Source organism: Belonocnema kinseyi, chromosome 6 (assembly GCF_010883055.1).
Source record: "Belonocnema kinseyi isolate 2016_QV_RU_SX_M_011 chromosome 6, B_treatae_v1, whole genome shotgun sequence".
Lineage (NCBI taxonomy): Eukaryota > Metazoa > Arthropoda > Insecta > Hymenoptera > Cynipidae > Belonocnema > Belonocnema kinseyi.
This window is the reverse complement of record NC_046662.1, coordinates 28,500,972-28,527,521: the sequence shown is the minus strand read 5'-3', so window position 1 is coordinate 28,527,521 and position 26,550 is coordinate 28,500,972. Positions and strand designations below refer to the sequence as shown.

The 26,550-nt window shown below is 29.5% G+C and overlaps 1 protein-coding gene across 9 annotated transcripts in view; it reads left to right on the top strand.

The window, feature by feature from the left end:
• The window catches only part of LOC117175649 (cytosolic carboxypeptidase 4-like), a 328,784-nt gene that overhangs the window by 141,596 nt on the left and 160,638 nt on the right, over positions 1-26,550 (top strand). For all 9 annotated transcript variants that reach the window (XM_033365360.1, XM_033365361.1, XM_033365357.1 and 6 more), the window contains 2 exons: positions 20,720-20,864; positions 20,954-21,085. In XM_033365360.1, coding sequence (XP_033221251.1) covers positions 20,720-20,864; positions 20,954-21,085 — 277 coding nt within the window. The remainder of the gene's footprint in view (positions 1-20,719; positions 20,865-20,953; positions 21,086-26,550) is intronic.

Genomic DNA, 26,550 nt, shown 5'->3' with positions numbered 1-26,550 from the left:
AGCTATCTAAGGATGGTACTATAGAACGCCACCTCAAGGTAGGCCTAGTGGCGCCATCTCTTGGTCAGGCCGGAAACTTATCAATCCACCCTCGTATTATTCGACTGAAGCCAGATATGCCAGAAGAATTAGCACTTTTTTAGGTCGAAAAAAGTCACCGTTCTCGACTGACCCGGAAAATTTTAAGATATTAATTCCATCTAGAACGTTTTGAACTTCATGAAACAAAAGTCGGTAAGAACGATCCTACGACCAAGTAAGAGTTAATTCGGATACTCAATCTCATTGAAGAACATTGCCCAGAAATAAAGATTATCATTGAAAACTGTATGAACTATGTACATCGTCGTATTGAAGCTTTATTATATGGTAAAGGTGGGCATACGAAATTATGATTCTATTTAAGGACATGTGATGAGTGTAACAGGTGATCAAGTCAGCCCTAAGATCAATATTTTTCACCCATATTGAAAAATAAAAGTTTAAATAACGCGGAAATTTTTATTCGGGAAATGTTAATAAATATTAAAGGATCGTTTGTGGCCTTGCAAAGAATTGGAGGAAAAAAAAATTTTATTTATGCAAGTAATGATTATCGACAAACACATTTAGGTTTTAGCGCAGAAGTTAGACTTTTAACTTTCTCTTACGGTAATCATGCAATCTGTTTTACCCACAGACCCTAGAAGTTCGAAGTTGTCTACTCGCTGCGCTAGTGCTGCTTTGACACAGCTGATACCAGACTGATACGTATGTCAGACCAAATATGTTTATTTGCATTTTAAGTGCAAACATTAGTTTTTTCATTATTGGTGCATAATGTTCGTGAGCGAATTTATTGTATTGTCCCACTTTGATAAATGTAAACCTCATAACAAGCCCATTAACAACATTGCAAATTGCTTGCAGGGTTTGACGACAGCATGATCGGTATTTCTCCAAAATAGAAATTAAAAAAAACTTTTTTCACTATTCTAATTATTTAGGACCAGAGACAAATTCTTGCATACCTTCTATGTATCATGCCAAATTTTTAACACAATGTCTCATTCCGTGTGGATATAAGTTGGGAAAGAAAACTTCCACTGGTATTTTCTTCAAAAAAAAAAAAAAATCTCAAAATTTGCATCGGAACAAAGCAGAGACATGGACTTTATTACCTCCTCTTTCTTTTCCCAAACTTTCAGAGCAATACTTTATTTCGTTTAGACGTAAGTTGGGAAGGAAAAATCGAAGAACATGTTTGGTCACGTGACCCTCTCGTCACATGGCCTTAAAAGTCGTTTTTATTGTCAAAATGGTTCAGTTCAATGTAGATAATTATTTTTCGAATAAAATTTATCATCCATATTATATTTCTATAAAAATGTACAAAAAATGTACTATAGCAGGTAATCAAGCTTAAATTCGACTAGGAATACTGCTTGAACAGTTTTCATCTTTTCTCTTTATCTTTCAGCAGTGTTTCTAAATATGATTTAGTATCTGAATTAGCCCTTAGTTGATCGTAGGATCTTATTTACGAAAACAGTGACTTTTTTCGATCTACAATAAATGAGAAATATAATATGAAAATTGTAATTTTTTACCTTTAGCCCAATAATATGACAGGGCACTGTATAGGAAAAAAGTTTCTTGCATATGAATATGATTTTATGCTTATAACTTTGCTACATAACCAGCAAATGATACTTATTAAGTCATTATATCTATTTGAATTGCGGTAGCATTATGTACTTCAATTATTTTCATTAAGTTATGTTCATTAGAGTTCGATTACATGTGTGCTTCAAAGTAAAAATGATGCTATTAATTAAACAGAATGTCAAAGCAGGCAAAGTTAAAAATAGGTTCTTTATAAATAGCCTCCATTACTATTGTGATCATTTAGAACACCAAGTTTGGGTTCCTTTTCAGCAAGTTGGGTTCATTTTTATTGCAGCCCCTTTGGAACCAAAAATGGGTTCTAATAGAAACCAAAGTTTTGTCTGTGTGCATTTATAAATTACCAAGTGCTAATTTAAAAAAATGTTATATTCCACATTTCAGTCCTCATTAGGTACAAAGTACTCCCGTTGACCAGGTTCAACGGCAGCAGTTTGGCGCAGTGAGGGGAAGCCGTGTAGTGGGAGAACCATTCACAGGTAGCTGATGCGGAATTGACATGTGCATGGTTTTTTAAGTATGTCTTTCTTTATGCCCGTTTAAATTATATTCCCCATGCAGAAATATATAACGCGCAAATGCACGATCATATGCTTTACTGTATTCTTCCTTGATCTTTATTACGATGTCTTCAACGGTTGTTCGTTCCTCGTTCAGAAGCTCTACTTGCTCTGCTTCTACAAGGTCTACTCGTTGGTTTGCCTCTTTGCAAGCTTTGATGTGTGCTTTTTTATATACTGGATGGTTTGATGTTGATACGTGTGTAGCAGCAACTTGATCGCGCGCTATAAGAAGTTCAATAATACGGCATAATCCCAATTCCCGAGATAAATTACGTGGCAGAGTAATCCACTCGTCTTTCCTCTTGTCAAATACGATAGATACATTTTCCAAATGAGGAAATAAGCGGCATGGATCTTGAATTAACTCATACCACAGATATTCAATTATGATATGACCTCTTTGTGCGAAAGCTACAGTATTTAAGAGCATACGTGTACCATTAAATATTTTGAAATTGCGATACTGATGTTCAGTCACCGATTGTTCGAGCTTGGGCATGACACCTTTGTAATCATCAATTCTGTGAGAAGATACAGCAATATGTACATGTTTGTGTGGTAGATATCATGTTTATTATAACGGTCAATTAGGAAAAAGAAAAAGAGAAAAAAATTAGAAAAGTAAAAGAAAGTAATTTTCCTTAATCTCATGCAATTTTTAAATTAGAATATGAAATAATCTTGGAATTCATTTGTTCACTTTTTCTTAATTGAAGCTTATATGCTGCTTCTCACTCTTTACATGAAAACAAAAAAAAAACAAAAATAAAAAAATAAATTTTCCTATTTTTTCTTACGCTTAATTTGAGATTACGTGAGAGCTTCTGCAAAACAATTTTTTTAAGCTGCAGTTACTTCCTGAAAAACATGGAAATAGTGGATTCTAAAATTTACAGTCACTGATTCAAGTACCATGAATTTCTTTTAAAGTTTCTTGCTTGAGTATGGGGAAAAATGATGCATACGTTGAATATTATGACAATTTCGAAAAAAGAAATTAACGGTTTTATTGATATTGTTTACCAAAAAGTAATTTGTAATCGCAGATCCATAAAATTAAATCATTTAAATTGTAAGTCTTAAAATTAAACTACGCACAAAAACTTGAATATAACCTACATTTAAAATATAAATCTCGGAAACTGACACAAATTGACAAAAAAGAATTCGAAATTGATTCAATCTGATTAAAAATTACAGAGTTTTAAATGTTGAAAATTTAAAACTGAAAATGTGCCAAGTTTTATTTATTCCATTTAAAGGTTTTATAATTTTGATGTGTTTGCGAAAGTTCTTCAATTTGAGACATCTAGAAGCAAAAACTTGACTTTTTATTTAAAAAATAAACCAAATTTGATATTTTTGATCGTAGAAGATATTGAATCGGAAACTTTACTTTTCATCTTCAAAATTATTTAAATTTAATCATTCTCATTCATCCGCCTTTTAAATTCAAAATCATTCCATTTCAACAGTTCAAAAAAGCTAATATTTAAACTGTATATCTTGGCAATTGGGAAGTTTGTACTTGAAAAGCTTTAAACATAAACTTATAAATGTTTAAAGATTTATGATTTGAATTTTTGCCATTAGAATCATTTTAACAGAATATTTAACAATATTTTCAACTGTTTAAAAAGATTTCCAAAATTATCAGAAAATAGTCTAGGATTTTCGTCCATTTTTCTCAGCTTAAAAGATTTTTTTTTCAATTTAGCTTTTTAAGGAATTTGCATGACTTGAAGAAAACACTGAACTCTTTTTAAGACTCCTCATACAATTTAAAATAATTTTCTATTTTAAAAAATCACCTTTAATCACATTTTAAAAAAAATATGAATGTTTCTAAAAAGGTCACAAAATTTCTAAAGCGTTTCAAGTCAGTTTTTTTACATTGAAATATTATTTTAAATGTGAGGAATAATTCTACTCAGCTTGCATGATTCTACGAAATTTATCTTTTTTGTTTATAAACTGATTTTCTTCGTGAAAAATGCATCTCTTTGTTTTAAAATTAAACTTCAAATCATAAATATCATATTATATTATCTTATATTTACCAGTAGCATTCAGGAAAATTACATAAGTGAGCAATAGAGTACCGGGAGCGATACGCATTTTCTTAAATAATCGATTGCAGTATATGACTGTAAATGACAGTAATGGTACTGGTTAAGAGAGAAATGGCATTTTCTAGAAAAATTTTTCATATGTATACTTGTGGGCTCTCTATATTCTACGTAGCTAATTTTGATTTGCTGATTCCCTCTTTTATCTTTTGCCCCCTCCTTCCTAACAAAAAAGTTGTACACGTGTTGTATGTATGACACTTAGTCATTGTCCCTATGAAACATCTTGTGTCATTTAAAAAATGCTATTAACATATGCTCATATTTTAAGAGAGCTATGAACAAGAACAGATTTTTTTGGCCCAAATTTATCTCTTCCAAGATTTCAATTATACTACATATTCCTATGAAGAATTCATGTGACAAAGCTTGTCGATTTCAGAAATAATCAGTAATAAAAGCGAAGGAGAGTTGTACGTTTTTTATTTGACATTTTTTCTTTTGTTGTACTGCAAAAAATTTTCTTTCATAATAAAGAAAAATAGTGAAATTATCTTCTAAAATATTTGAATTTCAAATATAAAGGCACGAATTGTCTATAAAACAGTTCGACACATAAAAAAATACCTGTGTGAAATAGGGTAGCTCAAAAACGCTTTTTTTTAGATAGCAACGACCCCCCTCCCTCATTTCATTCCAAATCCAAAAAAAAGAAATTTCCAATTTTTTTTAACAAGTGCTGGTTTTTATTTGAAGTTTTCTATGTAAAATGCATGGGGAAAAATTACTTTTTTGAAATTCGGAATAATTTTTTTAAGGTTGGAAAAATGTGACGGGAAAGTATGGGGGCCTATAGAGAATTATCCAACGAATAATTTCATGCATCAGGCATATGGATTTGACACCCCTACACACCCCCACGAGTACCTGAAAACTACCCTTAAAACAAAAAATGCCAATTGTTCATGAAATCGACCTTTGGAGCACTGTATTCTGTCCTTTTTTTTTACTTAAAATCATTATAATTGGTTTATTGGAATATTTATAATGATTCGTTTATTAATTTTTTTTATTTAAGCAAATGGAATTTGTTTAAATAATTTACTTTAGAAAATTTGTTTTTTTTTCTCCCTTAAAATTATTGCTATTAGTCTAGTGGAGTATTTATTAGCATTATTTCATCAATGTCATATTGTTTAAACAAATAGAATTATTTTAAATATTTGTTTTCGAAAATTTATTTATTTTTTTAAAAATTATTACTATTGGCTTAGTGGAATACTTATTAACATTAGCTCATTAATTTTTAATTTGTTAAACAAATGGAATTTGTTTAAATAATTTCGTTTCTAATTTTTGCTTAAATAAAAATTATTGCGGTAGGCTTAGCGGAATATTTGGCAGTAATATTTAATTACTGATTAATAATTAATTTAATAATAATTAATTTCTTAGTAATACTTAATTAATAATTTTTATTTAAAAAAATTTTAAAAAGTAAAATTAATCAAACTATGTTAATAAATATTCCACTAATGAAATAATAATTTTAAAAAAATAGTTAAACAAATTCCATTTGTCGACAAAATTGAATATTAATGAACTAATCTTAATAAATATTCCACTAAACCAGTAGTCATAACTTTTGAGAAAAAAAACGAATTGTCGAAAAAAATTATTTGAATAAATTCTATTTGTTTAAACAGTAAAAAATTAATGAACCAATGTTAATAAATATTCCACTAGACTAATAGTAATAATTTCTAGGGAAAAAACTAATTTTTGAGAAAACAAAAATTTAAACAAATCCCATTTATTTAAATAATCAAAAGTTAATTAACTAATGATAATTAATATTTAACTAGACCAATGATAATAATTTTAAGTGAAAAGGAGACGAGAATACAGCGTTCAAAAGGTCGATTTCATGAAAAATTCACATTTTTTGTTTTAAAGGTAGTTTTCAGGTAATAGTGGGGTGTGTTAAGAGTGTCAAACCCATATGTCAGATACATGAAATTCTTCCGCGCATAATTCTCTAAAGGCCCCAATACTTTTTCGTCACATTTTTTTAAACCTTAAAAAATTATTCTAAAAACTCAAAAAAAAAAAGATTTTCCCCCATGCATCAGGGAGAAAACGATATCGCATGAATTGCAATATATACATTATATATACATAGTATCATTGTGCTATATATTTTTCTCCGTGATTTTATATGGGAAACTTGGAGTCAAAACTGGCACCTGTTAAAATAAAAAAATAAAAAATAATACAAAATTAGGGGATTTCTTTTTTTGGATTTGGAATTAAATGGAGTGGGGGGGGGGTCGTTGCTCTCTAGCATACAAAAAATTTTGCGATGCATTTTTGGACCACCCTTGTGTATGAATCTGCATATATTAAACCCCAAAACAAAATCCTTCTTTCCGTCTGTATTTTGTATCAATACGAATTTTATATTTGTATTTAAAAATTGCGTGACTGAAAAACAAGAATGTTAATTGGTTGAGTCTTCCCTTTTTACCTGCCCCCCCCCCCTCCAATTGCTCACGTGGTATATGGATAGCCTCTAATACAGATGGCATAAATTGCGTAATGTGAAAAATGAAATCATATTACGTTTACAGTACAAACAATGATTCCTGAAAAACAGATGTTTATCAGTACAGCTTCATCTCTTCCAAGGTTTGAATTAGCTCACATATTTGTTCGTTGGATTCATTTGATAACAAATTTTTATATATTTTTAAGCTAAACATAAATATGATGAGATAAACAATTAGGGGAGGTTTTTTCTTTTTTTGCTCTCTGGTGTCATATTACGTTTCGCAAAAAACTACCCCTAAGTCATACACAATTACCCCTCGCGATCAAAAGCATTTTAAAATTGGGAAAACCACCTTTAATAATACAATTTAGAAAACTCTATTAGTTGATATTTTTTTTCTCTTTTTTTTGCCTCAAAAACTACCCCCAAGTCATACATACCTACACCTCGTGATAAAATAACAGCTTAAATGTGGGTAAACCACCTTCAACAATGAAAACATGATTTAGAGTACCAAATTAATTACTAGACACATGAAAATTTCCCGCTCATTATAATTTTCCCATAAAACTATCATTCGACGTGAATGTATGCAGCGGATATGAATGTAACGAGCATAAAAGTTCATCAACATTAAAGCAAGATTATAAAAGTATTCACGCTCAAAATTTATCTGAAAGGCTAGCAGCGCCTTTTACTGCGCACCTAGTTTTTATCTTTATTGTAACTATATTTATTCCTACATAAAGTAAAAAAAACAAATAAATTTTCACAAATGAGGAATAGTAAAATTAAAAATATATAATAGATATAAAAAAATTAATTTGTTAGTTATTGAAGAACCAAAGATTTAAATAACTTCTGAAAATTATGTTCTTTATTTGGGTGACAATTTATTTTTTCTATCGAAAATTTAACTATCCTATTCATCATTTTAGTAAAAAGATAATGTTTTTTTTCTTGAAAAATTCACTATTGTGTTGAAAAATCGTTTCGATTAAAATATAATTAAATTTTTGACCTGGAAATATATCATTTAATTTTTTCTTGATTTTAAATTCCAATTTTTAGTCAAAATTTGCCGAATTCAGTTTTTAAATCTTTTTCGACTCTTGAGGCAGTATTCTAATTTAAAACGCTTAAAAAAAAACTATTTTTGAGAATTTTTCTGTGATTATTCATAATGATATCGTCATTCAAAGTCAACTCCTCAAAAATTAGTCAGGTCCACGATGTTGTAAAAATCTCGAGAAGCAGCTGTTCAAAATAATAAAAATTAAACAGTTTTAGATCCAGTATGACTGTAATAACCGAATGAACTAGGATTATTTTTAAATTTGAGCTCTCACTATATTTTTTTCGCGAAAAACTGTGAAAATAAACTCATTTTTTTCGATTTTTTTTTGTTTTTCGCCGCCATTTTGTAATTTTTGTATGTATATCAGAGATTCTAGTTCAGCCAGTTACTGGAGTCATACTGAATCTAAAACTTTTTATTTTTTCCCGTTTCTGTCCGCTCTTTTTCAAAAATTTTACAACAGCGCGAACCTACCTACTGTTTTGAGAAATTGAACTTGACTGACGTTTTTATTTATAAAAATTGCGTAAAATCAATGAAACCATTTTTTAAATGTATTCCAAGACTGCATTCATTAAGCTCTACATCAATATCATTACTAATAATCTCAGAAAAAATTGACAAAAATAGCTTTTCTCGAGCAGTTCAAAGTATAATTGAGCCTTAAGCAAACACAATTTTCTGTTTAGTCCCTGTTTAAAAATTCTAAAAAAAGATTTGAAAACTGACTCCAAATTAAGCCAGAAATGAAACTATTCATGCTTTTGAACTGGGAGTGCCAAATTATTTAAAAATAATTTTTTAGTAATGAGATTGTAGATAAATATACCATCATGTTAGTTAATAATTTTTCAACTCTGGCAAAATATTAGCTTCCGAAATTTCGTGAGAAACGTAAAATATTGCACCAATACATTGAAGTTATTGCAGTGGATTTGATTAAAATAAACTGGAAAAATTTCATTAAATTTCACATGATACATAAACTTTACTATTCAATCTTCAATTTTCAACTTTCTAATTTAAATAACATATAGTTAGAATCCTTAGGAATTGCAGATACCAAATATTATATTTATAAATTACCAAGTGCTAAATTAAGAAAAAATTTTACGAGGTCTGTTTAAAAAATACTCGGACTGTTTGAATTTCGGGGCTCGAGTTGGTTTCAGGAGAATCCGCTTGGTGTCGCTAAGTTCGTACAGAACAGCTGTTTAAAACGCGGTATTCCAGTCGCAGATATCTTCATTTGTTGATAAGCTACACGGTTTTAAGTAAAGAGTGTTTTTTTTGCTTGACGGATTGTAAAATGGACAGCCTGAAAGAGCAACGAATTGCTGTGAAATTTTGTGTGAAACTCGGGAAACCTAACTCCGTTCCCCCACTTGGCAATAGAAACATTACCGTAAGTGATACGCCCATTACAAGATCTTGGATTTGAGTGCGCAGGTGCGCAGTTGTCCTCTTCCTATACATGGAAAAGTGTGTTAGTGAAAAAGTTTGTCAAATTGTCGCAAGTTGAGAGGTTCTGTTTGTTTGTTTTGATGCAAGTGTCACAAATGTGTTCTAAGCCATGAGGTGTCAAGTTCCGGTTTGGGGACGAAGTTACACGCCGAAGAAGGCAAATACACTTCGTTTTTTTAAAGCCTCCACTGTAAATACAATAAACGTCTAATATATTTTATTGTTTTACCTGTCATTTAATTTTAATAGAAATGATTTAGAAATTTAACCTCAGACTTGCGTCAATTTGACAAACTTTTTCACTCGCACACTTTTCCATGTATAAGAAGAGGACAACTGCGCACCTGCGCACTGAAATCTAAGATCTTCCTGTAATGTGCGTGTCACTTACATTAATTTTTCTATTGCCAGTTTCAGATTGCTTCCCAGTGGCAGTTGGGTCTCCTTATTATTTCTTCGTGGTCTGACCATTAGGGAGCTTGCCGAAGAGTGTGGGATATCAGTTGGATCTTGTTACGAGATTTTGACCGAAAAATTGAAGATGCACCGCGTGACTGCGAAATTTGTGCCACGCTCCAGCTCACTCAGCACTCAGGATTTTTTGGCCAAACACTCGATTACTGTTCTTCCCCACCCCCCATGCTCACCTGACCTTGCTCTTTGTGACTTTTTCTTGTGCCCAAAACTCAAAAAACCCCTCAAAGGAAGAAGATTTGAGACGATTTTGGAGATTAAGGCAAATGCGACGAAGGAGCTGAAAGCCTTCACAAAAGAAGCGTACCAGTACTGTTTCAACAAGTGAAAACACCGTTGCGAGAAGTGTGTGCGTTGGGGAGGAGAGTATTTTGAAGGAGACCCAGACGTGTAACTTCCAAATAATTTTATTTTAGTTCTCATCAGGTATAAAGGACTCTCGAAGACCAGGCCTTTCTCTATGCCCGTTTATATTATATTCTCCATGCTGAAATATATAACGCGTGAATTCACGATCATATGCTTCACTGTATTCTTCCTTAATTTTTATTACGGCATCTTTAATAGTTGTTCGTTCCTTGTTCAGAAGCTCTACTTGCTCTCGTTCTACAACTTCTACTCGAGCGTTTGCCTGTTTGTATGCTTTCATGTGTGCTGTTTTATATACTGGTTCGTTCGATGTTGTTACGTGTGTAGCAGTAACTTCATCGCGCGCTATAAGAAGTTTAATAATCCGTTGTACGCCCAATTTTTTAGATAAAAAACGTGGCAGGGGAATCCACTGGTGTTTTTTCGTGTCAAATACGATAGATATATTATCCACATAAGGAAATAAAAAAGCTGGACCTTTAATTATATCACCCCAAACAAAGCCAAATATTATATGATCCCTTTTTGCGAAAGTTGCCGTATCGGAGAGCATGCGTTTACCATTAAAAGTTTCGAAACTGCTGTACTGATGTTTATACATCGATAATTCGAGCGGAGGCAGGACACCTTTGCATCCAGGAAATAAATCCTCCAAAGTCATCGGTACTGAACTTATTAATTCTGTGAGAAGAAACAGCAATATGTAAATGTTTATTTAAGGGCATGCTCTTCGTGACCACGTGACCAAACTAGTCCCCGGTTATGAGCATTTCTTTGGTGTTCACTGTGTCCACACGGATTGAGATATCGTGTTTAAAATTTGACAGATTAAATAAAAAGCACTAAAGAACGTTTGTATACATCCATGTGTTTATAGTTTTAAAGAAAGTTTATTTATAAATCGATGAAAAAGGATATTACCATTCGAGTTATAGCACTATGCAGATAATTTTTGGTTTGATGCATTTCGGATTTTTTGGTTCGCGTATATTGAGCACTGACACCAGTTTTGGACTAAATCGTCTAAACCTTTAAAAAAATTAATGTAAGCAATAAAATTTGCATATTCGTTGCAAATAAACAAATAAGTATCTGTACACACGTAACCTATAATTATTTTTGGAGCATTTTTAGCGATTTCTAGCGGAGAGAAAAAGAAACTTTGACCGTCGATAAAGTCGAGATCACGTGACTAAGTTCATTCATAAACATTTTGTATGGAGAATGAAATGATTTTCATTATTTTCGGTCCTCACTAAGTCCAAACGGATTGAGATATCGTGTTCAGGATTTAGGAAGTTATACCGAAAGCACTAAGGAACGTTTGTATGTATCAAAATGTTCATAATTACGAAGAAAGTTTTTGAATAAAATACTACAGGAATGAGGAAATAAACTTTTAACGTCGATAAAGTAGATGCCTCGATTTAAAAAAATTTAGGCACATCTTAGAATTTCATCCTCAAAAATTCGTCCAAGTCCCATCTTGAGAAATGTGCATCTTCAGAAAATAATTAAAATTTTCTAATGGTTATATATTCTTGTAGATTTTTTGTACTGGTATGAAACAATTCCAAAAATAAAAATAAGATTTCGCCCGGGGGCGAAAGACCAGGCGAGTCTGACGCTGAGTCCCGCTGATTGGTTCACTGTCAACAATAGTTATCAGCTGATCGATTCAACGTCAAGAATTATGGAAGTTGGTTGGAGAACTCCGACAAGTAAATTTTAGCACATTGTTGGTGTTGCTATATTTCCAATTTGAAATTTATCTTTTATTTTTAGGACCAAAAAAATGAAAATCATTTTACACCGAAATTTCATGAACGAACTTAGTCACTTGATCTCGACTTTATCGACGTTCAAAGTTTCTTTTTTTCTCCGCTAGAAATCGCTAAAAATGCCCAAAAAATAATGATAGGTTACGTGTGTGCAGATACTTATTTGTTGATTTGTCACGAAGGTGCAAATTTTATTGCTTATATTAATTTTTTCCAAGGTTTAGATGATTTAGTATAGAATTGGTCTCAGTGCTCAATATGAGCGAATAAAAAAATATAAAATGCATCAAACCAAAAATGATCTGCAAAGTGCTATAACTCGAATGGTAATATCCTATTCCATCAATTTATAAATAAACTTTCCTTAAAATTACCAATATATTGATGTATACAAACATTCTTTAGTGCTTTTTATTTTATGTGTCAAAGTTTAAACACGATATCTCAATTCGTGTGGACGCAGTGAACACAATAAAAAATGTTCATAACCGGGGACTAGTTTGGTCACGTGGTCACCGAAGAGCATGCCCTTAACGCAGATAGATTCGCCAAAATATCTCAAGTGTGTCATTTAAATCGATAGTTCTATTTTCAATCAATGTATACATTTTTGCATTCGTTTTTATATCAAAATAGCTCCCCTAAAATATTTTTGCAAAAAATTTATTTTTCCAAAAGTTTTTGGAAAAAATACTTTCACGTGCCAATATATTCTACAATCTCTTCCGCAAATTTTGTTGAAAAAAAAAGTTTGTATTTTGCAGTAGTTCAAAAGTTATCGACTTCTTTGTGACAGCGCTCCGACCTCCAGGGCTGGTCCAGCATGTTCGGACACGATAGTTTAATCTTCAACAAAGTATCGTGAAATCTTCAACAAAGAAGATTAATTATCTACCAAAAAAGTATTCTTTTAACAAATCGGTTCAAACATTGAACCTAGTGGTTGAATTTCAAACCAAAAAAGATATATTTTCAATCTAAAAAATTTGGTAGTTGGTATTTAAAACAATGGAGATTTTAAATTTGAATACAAACTACTAAATTTTTCTTATTGAAAATCCATTTTTTTGCTTAAACTTCCGCTGCTAGGTTGAATGTTTGAACAGATTTCTTAAAAAAGTATTTTTTGTTAGAAAATTAATCTCCTTGGTTGAAAATTTCACTATACTTTGTTGAAGATTAAACTATCGCGTCCGAACGTGCTTGATCAGCGCTGGAAGTCGGAGAGCGGTCACAAAATAATCAATTACTTTTGAACTACTGCAAAATACAAACTTTTTTTTTGCAGCAAAATTTGCGGAAGAGATTATAGAATCTATTAGCACGTGGAAGAATTTTTTCACCGCCGGGGAAGTTAAATTAATTTTCAATTGTTTAAAACAAACGATTATTTGTACAATAAAAAATTATTTTTTTACTGCCGACCAATTTTTTAGCGTAAAGTATACTTCTTAACCAAAATTTTCATAACTCAATTATTCAATTTTGATTAACCGTTCGTGAGTAATCCATTTTTAAAAAAAAGGACCTTTAATATTATGAAAATTTCGAAAAAATAAATTAACGTTTTTGTTTACATAGTTTGCAATAAAAAATTTTGCAGTTTCAAACTATAAAATGTCATAAGTTTGATTTGCTAGTCCTAAAATGTAACTATGTAAAAAAATTGGAAATGAAATACATGTAAAGTATAAATCTCGAAAATGAACACAAACTGACACAAAATTGGCACCAAAAAATGTATACATATCATCAAAATGAAAATGTTTGATGATTTTCATTAGAAATTAATTCAAGCTGGAAGATTGTGGACTGAGAAATGCACTTTTAATCTTTAAAATCATTAAAATCGAATCAAATTTATTAGAATTTCTTTACAATTAAAGTGTTTTTAATTTTTACAGTTTAAAATTTGAAATGTGCTAAACTTTATTTATTGCAATTAAAGATTGTTTAATTTGATCATTTGCTTTCGAAAGGCTTCTAATTTGAAATATCTATTGAGATTCTTTAATTATAAATGCAGGAAGTCAAAACATTTAAATTGCAGATCTTTAAAATTGAAGTATTTTCAAGTTTGAAAAATGCGAAATAGAAAATATTCCTAGTTCTGAAATTTACAATTGAAATTTATGTAATTTTAATCCTTTACTTTTAAAATTTCTTTACTTTAAAAGATATTGAATTGAAAGCTTGACTTTTGATCTTCAAAACTATTTAAATTCGATCAATTTTATTCATCCGTATCTATAATTAAGATTTTTCTTTTATTTTTGATGACTTGCTTTAAAAATTTCTTCAATTTAAAACATCAGAAATTAAGAATTTAACTTTTGATTTCCAAACTCATCAAACTTTAAGAATTCTTTTGCACGTCTTTAAAATTCAAGAGCTTTCAATTTTAAAGGTTTAAAAAACCTGAAATTTAAATTGTAAAGCATTGAGATCAGGAAGTGTTTACTTGGATTCATAATCTATAATTTTAAATTCTGCACTTAAAATCAATTTAAAAGAACATTCAAAAATATTTTTAACATTTAAAAAGATTTCAAAAATTTTCGAAAAATGATGTGATATTTGTTGCTCATTTTTCCAAGTTGAAAAGATTTTTTTTAAATAGGAAAGAATCAGTGTTAAGTTTACAGATATTTTAAACTTCATCTCTTTCGCTATAAATGATATTTTTTAGTTAATGATGAAACTGTTTAATTGAAAAGTAATCTATTTCGGTTAAGTTTCTAACTATTAAAAAAAATACCTTCTTTTAGGTTGAAAATTATTTTATGGATCATCTTAAATAAATTAAATAAATATTCATATTTTTTTGTAAGGACAAGAAATTTTTTTTTAATCAGTTTAGGTATTATATGAGGAGTTGAATTTTCAATCCAAGAGATGAATTTTCAAAAGAGAAGATAACTTTCTGCAAAACAAAAACAAAATCTCATGAAAATACATTCATCAAAATTGTTAAATATTTAAGCTAGAAATATTTTGAACAGATTAATTTTCTATGAAAATGGTTAATTTCAGCAAGGAAATATTAATTTTCCGCAGTGAATTTCGTGTTTAAAAAGGAAATCGAGATCTTAAAAACGTAAGAAGAACAATAAAAACGTAAGAAAAAACCTAATAACTAATTTTTAAAAATTTAAATTTAAGGAATAATTCTATTCAGCTGGGAGATTCGGCAAAATTAATCTTTTTTGTCTAAGAAATAATCTTCTTCGTACAAAATTCATCTCTTTGTTATCAAATTAAACTTGAAATTATAAATAATATGATCTTATATTTACCAATAGAATTCAGGAGAACGGAAAAAGTGAGCAAGAGAGTACTGGCAGCGATACGCATTTTTTTAAATAATCGTTGGCAGCATATAACAGTAAATGACAGTAAATAGTACTGCTGATTAAGAGAGAAATGGCATTTTCTAGAAGATTTTTTGATACATATAATAGTGGGCTCTTCATATTCCACGTGGCTAATTTTCATTCACTGAGTCCCCCCTTTTATCTCTTTCTCTCTCTTTTATCTGCAGAAATTTTGTTCGTGTATTGTATGTATGGCACTTAGTCACTATCTCTATGAAAAATATTGCGTCATTTAAAAAATGATATCGTACGCATATTGTTTAAGAAAGGTATCAAGAAGAACAGATTTTCATCACAAATTAAAGTAATGACAAAATTTGTTGCAGGAAATATTTAGAGGGATACATTTTTATTCAGACAACTTCGTGTTTTTTCAAAACACATGTGTTGTCATGGAAAAACAAAAGAAAGTTTCCCAATAGGCACAAAATTTGGCGACGTCTTTACGACATCGTTACGACATCTTCGCGACACCTTTACGACATCCTATGTCCATGTCGTTTTGGTGTCTTTGCGATATCGTAAAGACATCTTCAGATCATACGACTTATTTACGATATAGTAAAGACACCTTAACGACATAGACATAGGATGTCGTGAAGTTGTCGTAAAGATGTCGTAACGATGTCGCAAAGACGTCGCCAAACTTTGTGCCCACTGGGTTAATCGATATTTGTTTAAAGTTAATCCTGTAAAGTTAATTTTTGTTGCAGCGAATCTTTCATCGGAAATCGATATGAAGTTTATCTTATGTTTTTTCTGTGATTGAAATAACCTTATTTCTTTCAAGATTTCAATTGTAGTACAAAAAAGTGCATTTTCACAATTCTGAATTTAAGGAGCCCCAAAATAAAATCCCCTTTTCACGTACTTCCACCTCAAAAAAATTACTCACGTGGTCTATGCATGGCCACTAAATGTGGATGGCACAAATTGCGTCATTCGAAAAATTATATTAGCATATTACGTTTACAGCTCAAACAACGATTTGTGAAAAACATATTTTTATTAGTACAGCTTTATCTCTTCCAAGGTTTCAATTAGTTCTCAGAATTTGAAGCAAATCTCTCCAAATTTGAATTAGTGAAAATTGTACTAATTCATTGAGCACACCTTATTTTCAGAAATGCACTAATTTTAGCAGTAAAAGTACTGTAACTGAAGTTAATTAGTTATACCGTAACTGTAGCGAATCCATCCATAATAGACTCCAGATAAATTGTTAGAGGAAAAATTTCTAATTAAGATTTTATTTATATTCCAATATTACTTGTGCTGGAAAATAATAATAGTAATTTACAAATTAATTTCACCCATGTATTCATAAAAAGATGTATGTGTGTGAATAAAATGTCCAAAAAGCAAAGTTTACTTTTGAAGTTATAAAATGTTTAAAGCAATCACTATTATGCATATAACAAACAATATTTTTTTTCAAACTTACTAACTTTCAGTTCAGATACAAATGTATAACACACGTATTTCCAAAGTAACACTTTATTTTTATTGAATTTCAAAAACTAACTTATATTTCATAAACGAAATTTTAATAAATTCAAGCTATAAGCATTCTTGTCCATCTTATGATAATTACTGATTTGAATTACCAGAATTGTGTTTAATGTCCATTTTGAATTCCGCGCCAACTCCGCGACCCTCACGCAAGCGCAATAAAGAAGGCGTCCAAATTGGTAGCAGACGACGAAACGCGTTGCACTTGGAATGATAATTTTGGAAAGAATTATACAAAATGTCTTATGAAAAATAAGAATTCCAGAATTAATTCAAAACAGACCTCCGTCAAAAGGTGTCCTTAGCTCATTTTCAAAAATATGGTTAAAATGAATTTTAACCAGATTTACAAATAATCTTGATGAACTTTTTCAATTGGACACAAATTGAAAATGTTCTAGATTAATCAATGAAAGTGGAGAAAAATTTTTCGCGTTTAGAAGTTGTACGTACACATATATTTGGAACATAACCTCTTCTAATTAAATGTTTTCCTCAATATAAGTATAACTGATCAATCAGTTATATCAATGCAGGTAAATATAACTGATTCAATTAGTAATTTTTATTTTACTAATTCAATAAATACAATTTTAAAAATTGTCAGTGACTCAATTATGACTACAGAAATTATTAAAATTTAACTGACAATCAGTTATATTTTACTATTTTAAATTTAGAGAGATCAGATTAATTTTTTACCAGAAAATACTGATTTTTTAATTTTCTCAAAATCACTTACATAATGTTTCAAAAATCTGTTTGTTTAAAAAATGTATTCTCGGGAATTCATTCCTATCACTTCACCTAAAATCAATACTTTCTTCTACCAAATTGATTATGGCTAAAGCCTTCCGTGTCTTCACAAAATTTAAAAAGTGGATGTTGAAAATTCAACAACTTGGTAGAAAATTATACTCTTCGGTTGTAAATACACTTTTTTGTAGTGAATTCATATTTTCGGGTTAAAAATTCGTTTTTTTTGTAGAAAATTAATTATTACATTCTCATTCATGAGAGTGTAATGTAATCCTCCAAATTTTGGCTCTTTGGTTTTTAACGGATCTTTACGTTTCGGCACTCTCAGATTCCGAAAATTATACAATTTTATCAGTGTCGCTCTGTATTGTTTTGATCCAAGAGAATTTTTCATATTTCAAGAAATAATGTTTTTCAATTAAAAAATCTGCCCGATTCGCGAGTACATTCTGGTCGCGCGCTGGGCTTTGTGGCGAACTTAATAATTTTATTAAAAACTTATTTTTCGGTTGAAAACATTTGTATCTGTTGTAGATTATTTTTATTTTTTCATAGTTCTAGTTAAAAATTCATCTTTTTCGTTGTAAATCCAAATGTTTTTTTATCAAAAGTTAATTCTTTCTGGTTGAAAAGTCAACTATTAAATTTTTGTATTAGAATTAATCTTTTTTGCTTTAAAAATGATATTTTTTGGTAAAAAATTTAATTATTTTGTGCAAAATTCAATTTTTTTGTTTGAAATTCGTCTTTTTGGATTTACAATTTACCTATTTGGTTAAAAATTAAATTTTTATTTTCAATTGATATTTACAGACTGAGAATTAAATTTCTTGTAGCAAATTCCATAATTTTATTCAGATTTCGTTTTTCTTATTTTTTCATGAAAATTCGTCTTCTTGCTTCGAAAAATCATCACTTACGGTCGAAATTTTCCCCGTCTTTGAAAAAAAAAACAGTTTGGTTTAAAATTAACCTTCTTCGATTAGATGCTAAATTATTTACTTGAAAATTACTTCGCTGACATTTTTTTAATTTATACTTGAACTCTTTGTTGAAATCTTGTTTCTTTTTGTTTGAAAATTAATTTTTCAAACTAAAGAATTAACTAATCCTTTTTTTGTAAAATATTGATATTTTTTGGTTAAAAATTTTAATATTTGGTAAAAAAATCGAACTTTTTAAATTGAAGTTTGAGCTATTTGGCCGAAGATTTATGTATTTGGTTGAAAATTAATCTTCTTGGTGGAAAATGCATTTTTTTAAAAAACCTTAAAATCCTTGGCAGAAAATATAACTGTTTTGCTTTTAATTCATCTTTTTGGTTGAAATATAAAATATTACACTTTTTTGATTTTTTTAAAATGAAATTTCCATTTCTTGTAGAAAAAATGAATTTTTATTGAAAATTGATCTATTTTGGTTGAAAATTTACTTATGCATTCAGTAGGTAGGCACTGACTTATTAAAATTTGTATTTTCTTCTAGATGATTAATCATCTTAGTTAAAAATTTGTTTCTTTTGGTTGAAAAAAAAATTTTCAACTACAAATTAAACCATTCCACTTTTGCTTGAAAAGTTATATTTTCGGGTTGGAAATGCAATTGTTTTTTGTAGCAAATTAGTTGTTTTTTTTAGTTAGAAAATTCATATCTTTGGTTGAAAATTCAACTGTTTTATAGGAAATTGATTTAAATCAGAAATATTTAAATTTAATCTATCGAATAGATTTAATTTCCTAGAAATTGAAAACTAATCTAATAAATAATGTGTGCCTGTTTTTTAATTAAAACTAAAATCTCTTTTATTCTAAATGTCAACTATTCCAGTTCTTGTTGAAAATGTATCTTTTTTGTTTTTGAAAATTCACAATCGAAATTTATATTTCCTGTTTTAAAATTCAACCAAAAAATATTACCTTCTTTCGAAGCAGTTAACACATTATTTTCGGGTTGAAAATTCAAGCTTTTTGGTAAAAAAAATCATTGGGGGGGGGGGGCAATCAAGAATTGTATTTGGAAATTAAACTATTTTTTTGACAGCTCATTTTTTTCGAAGTTTAATTACATTGTGCAAATTCACTTCTGTTGTTAATTGATTTTTTTAACTCAAAATTTAACTATACTTTCTGAAGATTCATAGTTCTAGTTGGAAATGTATTTCTTTCATTGTATATTAAATTTTTTATTTCACACGATATTCAATAAATTTGTTGAAACTTAGTATTTTAGGGTTTATTGTTAAACTTTTTGAAAATTCAGATTTGTGGGTCCCGAATTGAATATATTTGCAGAAAAATCCAAAATTATGTTAAGATTTGTTCATCTCGATTAAAAATAATTTCTTAGTTGAAAACTCAACTGTTTTCTGGAAAATCCATCTTTTTGTTTCGAAAAAATCATCACTTCCAGTAGGTATTTCCCCCTTTTATAAAAATTGAACTGTTTGGTTTAAAATTATTCTCCTTTGATTAGGCACTCAATTATTCGGTGGAAAATCCCGTTTGTTAAAAGTTAATTTTGTTGTTCTGAGGAAAGATACAACTATTTTCTTGAAAGTTCGTATTTTTTGGCTGAATATGCTACTTTTGGCTTTTTATTATTTTAAATTGTTGTAACTAAAAATTTACCTATTCCATTTTTGGGTAAAATTTTACATTTTCGGGTTAAAAGTGTAATTGTTAAGTACAAATTTTGTTTTTAATGTGAATATGAAACTGTATAACAGAAATTATTTCCTATTTTATGGTTATAATTCTTGAGAAAATAAATTTTTAAACGGTCAAATTAAAAAATCAAATTTCCTAGAAATTTCCACCTAATTTAGCAAATGATGTTTGTTCTCGACTTAGTTGAAACGTTACTTTATAAATGATAGTTACAAGCACAGATTCGGATTCAAAGACTGAATAAAATTATCCGTAAATATAGAGGCACCAGTTTTCTAGCTACTATCGAAAGCTATTATTATATTGGAATTGACGGGATTTAAGGTCGAGTTTTTGCCTTGAAACGTTGAAACTACTAGATTATCGTTTCTATGAAATTCACGCTCCTGTGCAGATTGCTCAAAAGGATCAAAAGTTTGCTCTGAAGGTGAAGTCACTCAATTCTTTGAAGCTCTTCCACTCTTTACTGAAACAACACTACAATCAAACCAAAACTCTTTTACCCCTCTTACTCATCTTCAAAAATCTCGCTAAGAATTGTAAGTATAGTACTGACTCCTATACAGTTATACACTGATTACCAGTATTTATTAATCAGCACCTTCAATTAATTGCATAATTTTTATAGGTGTATCGCAACAAGCTTTAGTGAGAGATGGCATAGTTCATACTTTGGAGAAGACTTTTGTTTACCTGGGTTATTCACCCCATATGAAGCTTAGAACTTTAATGGAATGCTTCAAGTATTTCACAGCAAGTAGTAAGTATTACGGAAGCTTTAATTATTTACAATAAAAAAATTGTAGTCAATTAAGACGTTAATTGAGTTGTACAAACCTCTTCGTCTTGTACTTTCCTTTCCCTTAATTTAACCTTTTCTTTTGCTTCTATTTCTTCATTTCTCCTCGCATCCACTACTTTCGAACATCTTGTTTCTTCTTACTTCTACTACTTCCCCTCACATCATTTTTTCTTACTTCCAATCCCACCATATCATCTCATTCACTCTACTTTCTTCATCCCGCATTTTCTCTCACTTCCTCTAATTTCCCTTTCCTAATTTTCTTAGATTTCAATTCTCTTCTTTACTATCACTTCCTCTACTTTCTTATCTCTTATATCCCTTCATATCTAAGACTTTCACAATTCTTTTTCCCCTCACTTTGCTACTTACCTTCCCATTTTATATTCCCATTCCCCCTTCTTCTGCTCTTCGCATTTCCCCTCTCTGTCTCTACTTTCCTTTACCTCCTTTCCACCACTTCCCTTACTTCCGCTTAACATTTCATAATAATCACATTTAGAACCCTAATCCGCACTTTCCCTCTGTTTCCCTACTTTCCCTCGCCTCTTTTCTATTGTTTCACCCTTTACACTCCGCTCAATCAACCCCTTTACCATCTTCCTCCTTCATTACTTCCTCCTCTACTCCCTCTCCAAACTAAGACTCTCACTCCCCTACTTCCCTTCCATAGTCTTTAGATCAACTCCACTAGTTACTTCCATTACTACTTACTTCCATTCTCCGCATGTCCCCTTACTTCCACTCCTTATCCATACCTAATTTTCTCTATTTCCGTTCAGCTCCCCTACTTTCTCTTCCCTTATTTACTATCAAGTATTCTTGTCCAATACTTTTCCTACTTTCCATTCCAACATTTTGTCATCATTTGAACACCTTCCCTTGTTTTAACCTTACCCCTTCCCCAATCACCCTTCACCAACTTTTTTCTTCGCTACTTCGCCCCTCATTGCTTCCCAAAATTACACTCTTATTTTCCTACTTCGCTTCCCCAGCCTTAACTTCATCTCTACTATTTACATTGATTTTTTGCCATCACCTCTCCTACTTCCCTTCACTTTATTTCTCCTCACATCTAGAACTTTTAGACCACCCGTTTCTTTTTAATTCTCCTACCTTTACCCACCTTGTTTACTCCTTACTTCTGCTACTTTCAATGTCCTAATTTCTCCTTCCCCTCCCTATTATCCATCCTCTCATTTTATCTCAACACTTCTACTTCCTTTCACCACGCTTTACCTCACTCCCTTTACTAACCCTTCCCTAATTTCCCACCTTCACCCTCTAATTCACTATCAGCTCCCCTCCGACTATTTCCCTTCGTTTTTAATACTTTCATATGCCTCGCTACCTCTCATGTCTCCTACTCCCCTTTCCATCATTTCAACTCACTTTCTCTACTTCCCTTCCGTAATTTCCCCTCTCTAAACCTAGCTTCCTTCGCCTTCTTCCACCAATTCGCTTTTCACCCTCCCATCACATCATCTTCCTTTCTTAAACCCTTTTTTAGACTTCTTCCTCCTTTCCTTCCACCTATCCTAGATTCTCTATCTGATACTCCCATTCCACTACTTTCCTTCCTTAGCCATTACTTCAGCTCCCCTACTCACCCTCATCTCTTCTTCATTTTTTCTACTTTCCTCCCATAATTTCTCCTCACTTCCTTACTTCCCATCACCATATACCACCTCACTCCCCCTAGTTCTCCTTTCCGCAATTCCCCTTACTTCCCCTACTCAATCCTCCCTAATCTCCGCTATTTTCCGTGCTCTTATTCACTATCAACTCTCCTACTTTCCCTCGCCTTATTTCCCTTTGTTTCCAATACTTTCGCACCCTTCGTTTCCCCTCACTTTTCCTATTTCCCATCCCATCATTCAATCTGGCTCCCTCTTGCGCACCCTCCCAGAACTATTTCTCTTCCCCTAATTTCCCTCGTCTTCATTTTATCACTTCACCTACTTCTCCTTCCAACATCTCCTCTCACTTCTACTTATTTTCCCTTAAAAAAAAGGGACCACGGACGGGAAAACCCCGACCAAAATTATAGGCGTTTCTGCTCAGGCCTATGAAAACCTAAAAAGAGTTTAATACAGATAGATGCAGACTTTACACTCTTTTTTCTATTCCCCTCTTTACCCCTCTTTAACTTATTCTTCTTTTTTTCACTCTGTTTTGAAGAAATCTCTAGTTTTTTTGTCTAAATAATAACTGAATTGATAGAACCTGATAAGAAAATGCAACTACTTTTTGTTAAAAGTTAATTTTTTTAATTGCAAAATCTACTACTATATTTTGGCTTAGAATTAATCTATTTTATTTAAAGAAAAAATTTACTGTATGGTTGCAAATTTAGTTGTTTAAAAGTGAATTCAATTATTTTCTTAAAAATAAATCTTTTTTGGTCGAAAATTCAACTCCTTGATTGAAAGATGGACCACTTTCTTAAACATTAAATTTATTTTTTTGTTGTTAAAAATTTTTCCCTTTAGTTAAAAATATATTATAAATTATATTTCTACCAAAAAACATATAATTTTCATTAAAAAATGGAATAATTAAATTTGCAGTTAAAAAATTAATTTTTAATTACAAAAAGAGTTTCAAAAAAGGGATAAATCTTTACATAATAAACACACATTTTTAACTAAAAATTAAAAATTGAAATTTTCAATTAAAAAAGTTAATTTTTAAAAACCACAAAAAAGTCAGAAAAATTGCAATACCTAAATATTTAGAAAGACGATAAATTTTTAACCAAAAAGGATAATTTCCCAATAAAAAATATAATAGTTGAGTCGTCTACTAAAACGATTAGCTGTTAGCCAAAAATGAAATAATTAAACTTTCAGTTTAAAAAAAATTTTGAAAATCCGTCTTTGTAGTTAAAAAAAAATAATTCTTTTGGTTAAGAGTTTAATTACTTGGTTGAAATTTGTCGAACTTTTTTTAATTAGTTTCTTTAACTCATAATTTAAATATTTCATTGGTGACTCAAGAATTGATCATTTTTAATTGGAAACTGAACTATTACATTTTTAGTTGATAATTAATCTTTTTTTCTTGAAAATTTATATTTTTTATTAATAAATAATATTTTGGGGTTAAATATTCAACTGTGTTGTTAAAAAGTTTTTTCTCTCCTGCCTGGGAAATCCTTTTTGGTTGAAATGTCAACTATAACATTTTTTGTTAAGGTTTCACCTTAATTGGTTTAATTTAACTGATTTTGATTAAAAACTAAGATATTTTTTGGGTAAAATATGAAATATTCTATTTTTGGTTATAAATTGATATTTTTATATTTAAAAATTCAACTATTTGGTTGATCATTTATATTTTTTTATTGAAAGTTCAAGTCTTTGGTTGAAAAATTATCTGGCTTGGTTCAAAAGGAACTTTTTCGTTATAATCTCTTTTGGTGCAAAGTTATTCTTTTTGGTTGCTAATTCCACTATTTTATTTTAAAATCGAAAACTGAAAATTTTCATACCTGTTCTATATGAAATTATTTGAGATAGCAATAAAAAAGTAACTTAATAATTATAATTTAAACAATTGTACCTACGATTAAGGAACTTAAAAAAATTAATTTTTTTATTGCTTCTGATAAATAGAAACGTCCTTGTAGAAAATGATACGTTTGAAGAGAAACATTGGTACAATTAATTTCAATTGGACAAATTATTGTATGGAAGTACTTCCTTGAAGGAGATAATACTTCCTATTATTATTATTATGTACGTTTTTAAAATGTAAATTTCTATTCAAGAATATATATTTATTTTTAATTATAGAATTATTTTTATACTTAATTTAACTTTTCAGACTCAAACAATTTTTAATTCAAATATTTAGGATTTTTATCAAACTTTGAAAATAAAATCCTTTTTATTGAATTATAACAAGAATTACAAGATATAGAACTGATTTCAATTAAATTTTTCGACCAAACACAAATTAAATTAATTTATTTATTCAATAGTTTTAGAATTTAAACATTTTCAAACGCAATCTAAAAGTATCTTTTAGCAGAGATCGATTTAAACATATAAAAATTGTTTATTTATAAAATTATATATTTTTCGGGCTTTTTTATATCGCTACGAATCAATTTTCAATGACCTATAAAGCATTACATTAAAAAAAAATTAATTAAAAAATCATTTATCAATATATAAAAATCATACAATATGTTATAAAAATATATTATTTCTTCTTTTCTAAATGTATGAATCAATTATATTTGTTAGTTAGAAATAAAATAATTTTCCTTCTGAAAATGGGCATAGTAGTTTCTCAAAATTCTTGCTTTTGTTATACAAATATTTTTCTTGCATTGTAATTTTGAATTGAGAAAATTTAACTGTTGATTTATTAGTTTAAAATTAATCGCTCTTAGTTTTAAATTCAACTATTACATTTTTCATTTAAAATTGATCTTTTTGGATACGACACTCGCATTGTACAGGGTCCTAAAAACCCATAACAAAAAATTAAATAAATATTGTCTCTAATATAGAGACAATTATTTTATATTAATAATTAGATGTTTAAATAAATAGTCTAAGCAATTTATTATGTTTTAGAAATTTCCTCTTAGAATAGATTTCAAGTTCAAGTTTCTTTTAAAATTTTCCACTTTTTGCCCATTTTTTAACTAGAGTGAGGTTATAATTAATTCAAGTTAAAATTTTTTTGACAATTTATTATAATTTAAAATGATATTCTCTTTGAATAATGCGAGAAACTTGCACTTTTTCTGAAATAATCAACTTCTCTTCTTTTTACTTAGAACGATGTAATCATTAATTTAATTCAAGACACATAATTGTTTAAACAAATTATTATTTTTATAACTATCTTTTCTTTGGGTAGTGCTAGACAGTTGCGGTTTTTTCTTGAAATCTCAGTTTTTTTAACTTTTTAACTAAATATTTATATAGCTTTATATTTATGTAATTCATTATTTATGGAACAAAGTTTTCAGTAACTACTTCGAGAGAAATTTACATTTAATATGATTCATATAGAAAATTCGAAGAATATTTCAAATGTCTGATTTATTTAAGAAAAATATATTCACAAAAAAGAAAGTAATTGTTTAAGAAATTATTCTCTTTAATGTCTATCTACTATTGGTTCATAATTAAAAAGCCAAAGTAAAGAATTCCGAAAAAACCTCAATTTTCCAGCAAATAAAAGACGATAATTATACAGAATAATAATTCTAGAATTATTATATGAGAAGATAGTTATAAAAAATAATAATTTTTTTAACAATTAGGTCTGTTAAATTTCGTTCATTATTAGCTTCCTTTAAGTTAAAAGTGAACAAAAAGTTAAATATTTAAAAAAAACGCAACTTTCTGACATTATTAAAAGAAAATATTATTAAAAATAATAACAAATTTTTTAGATAA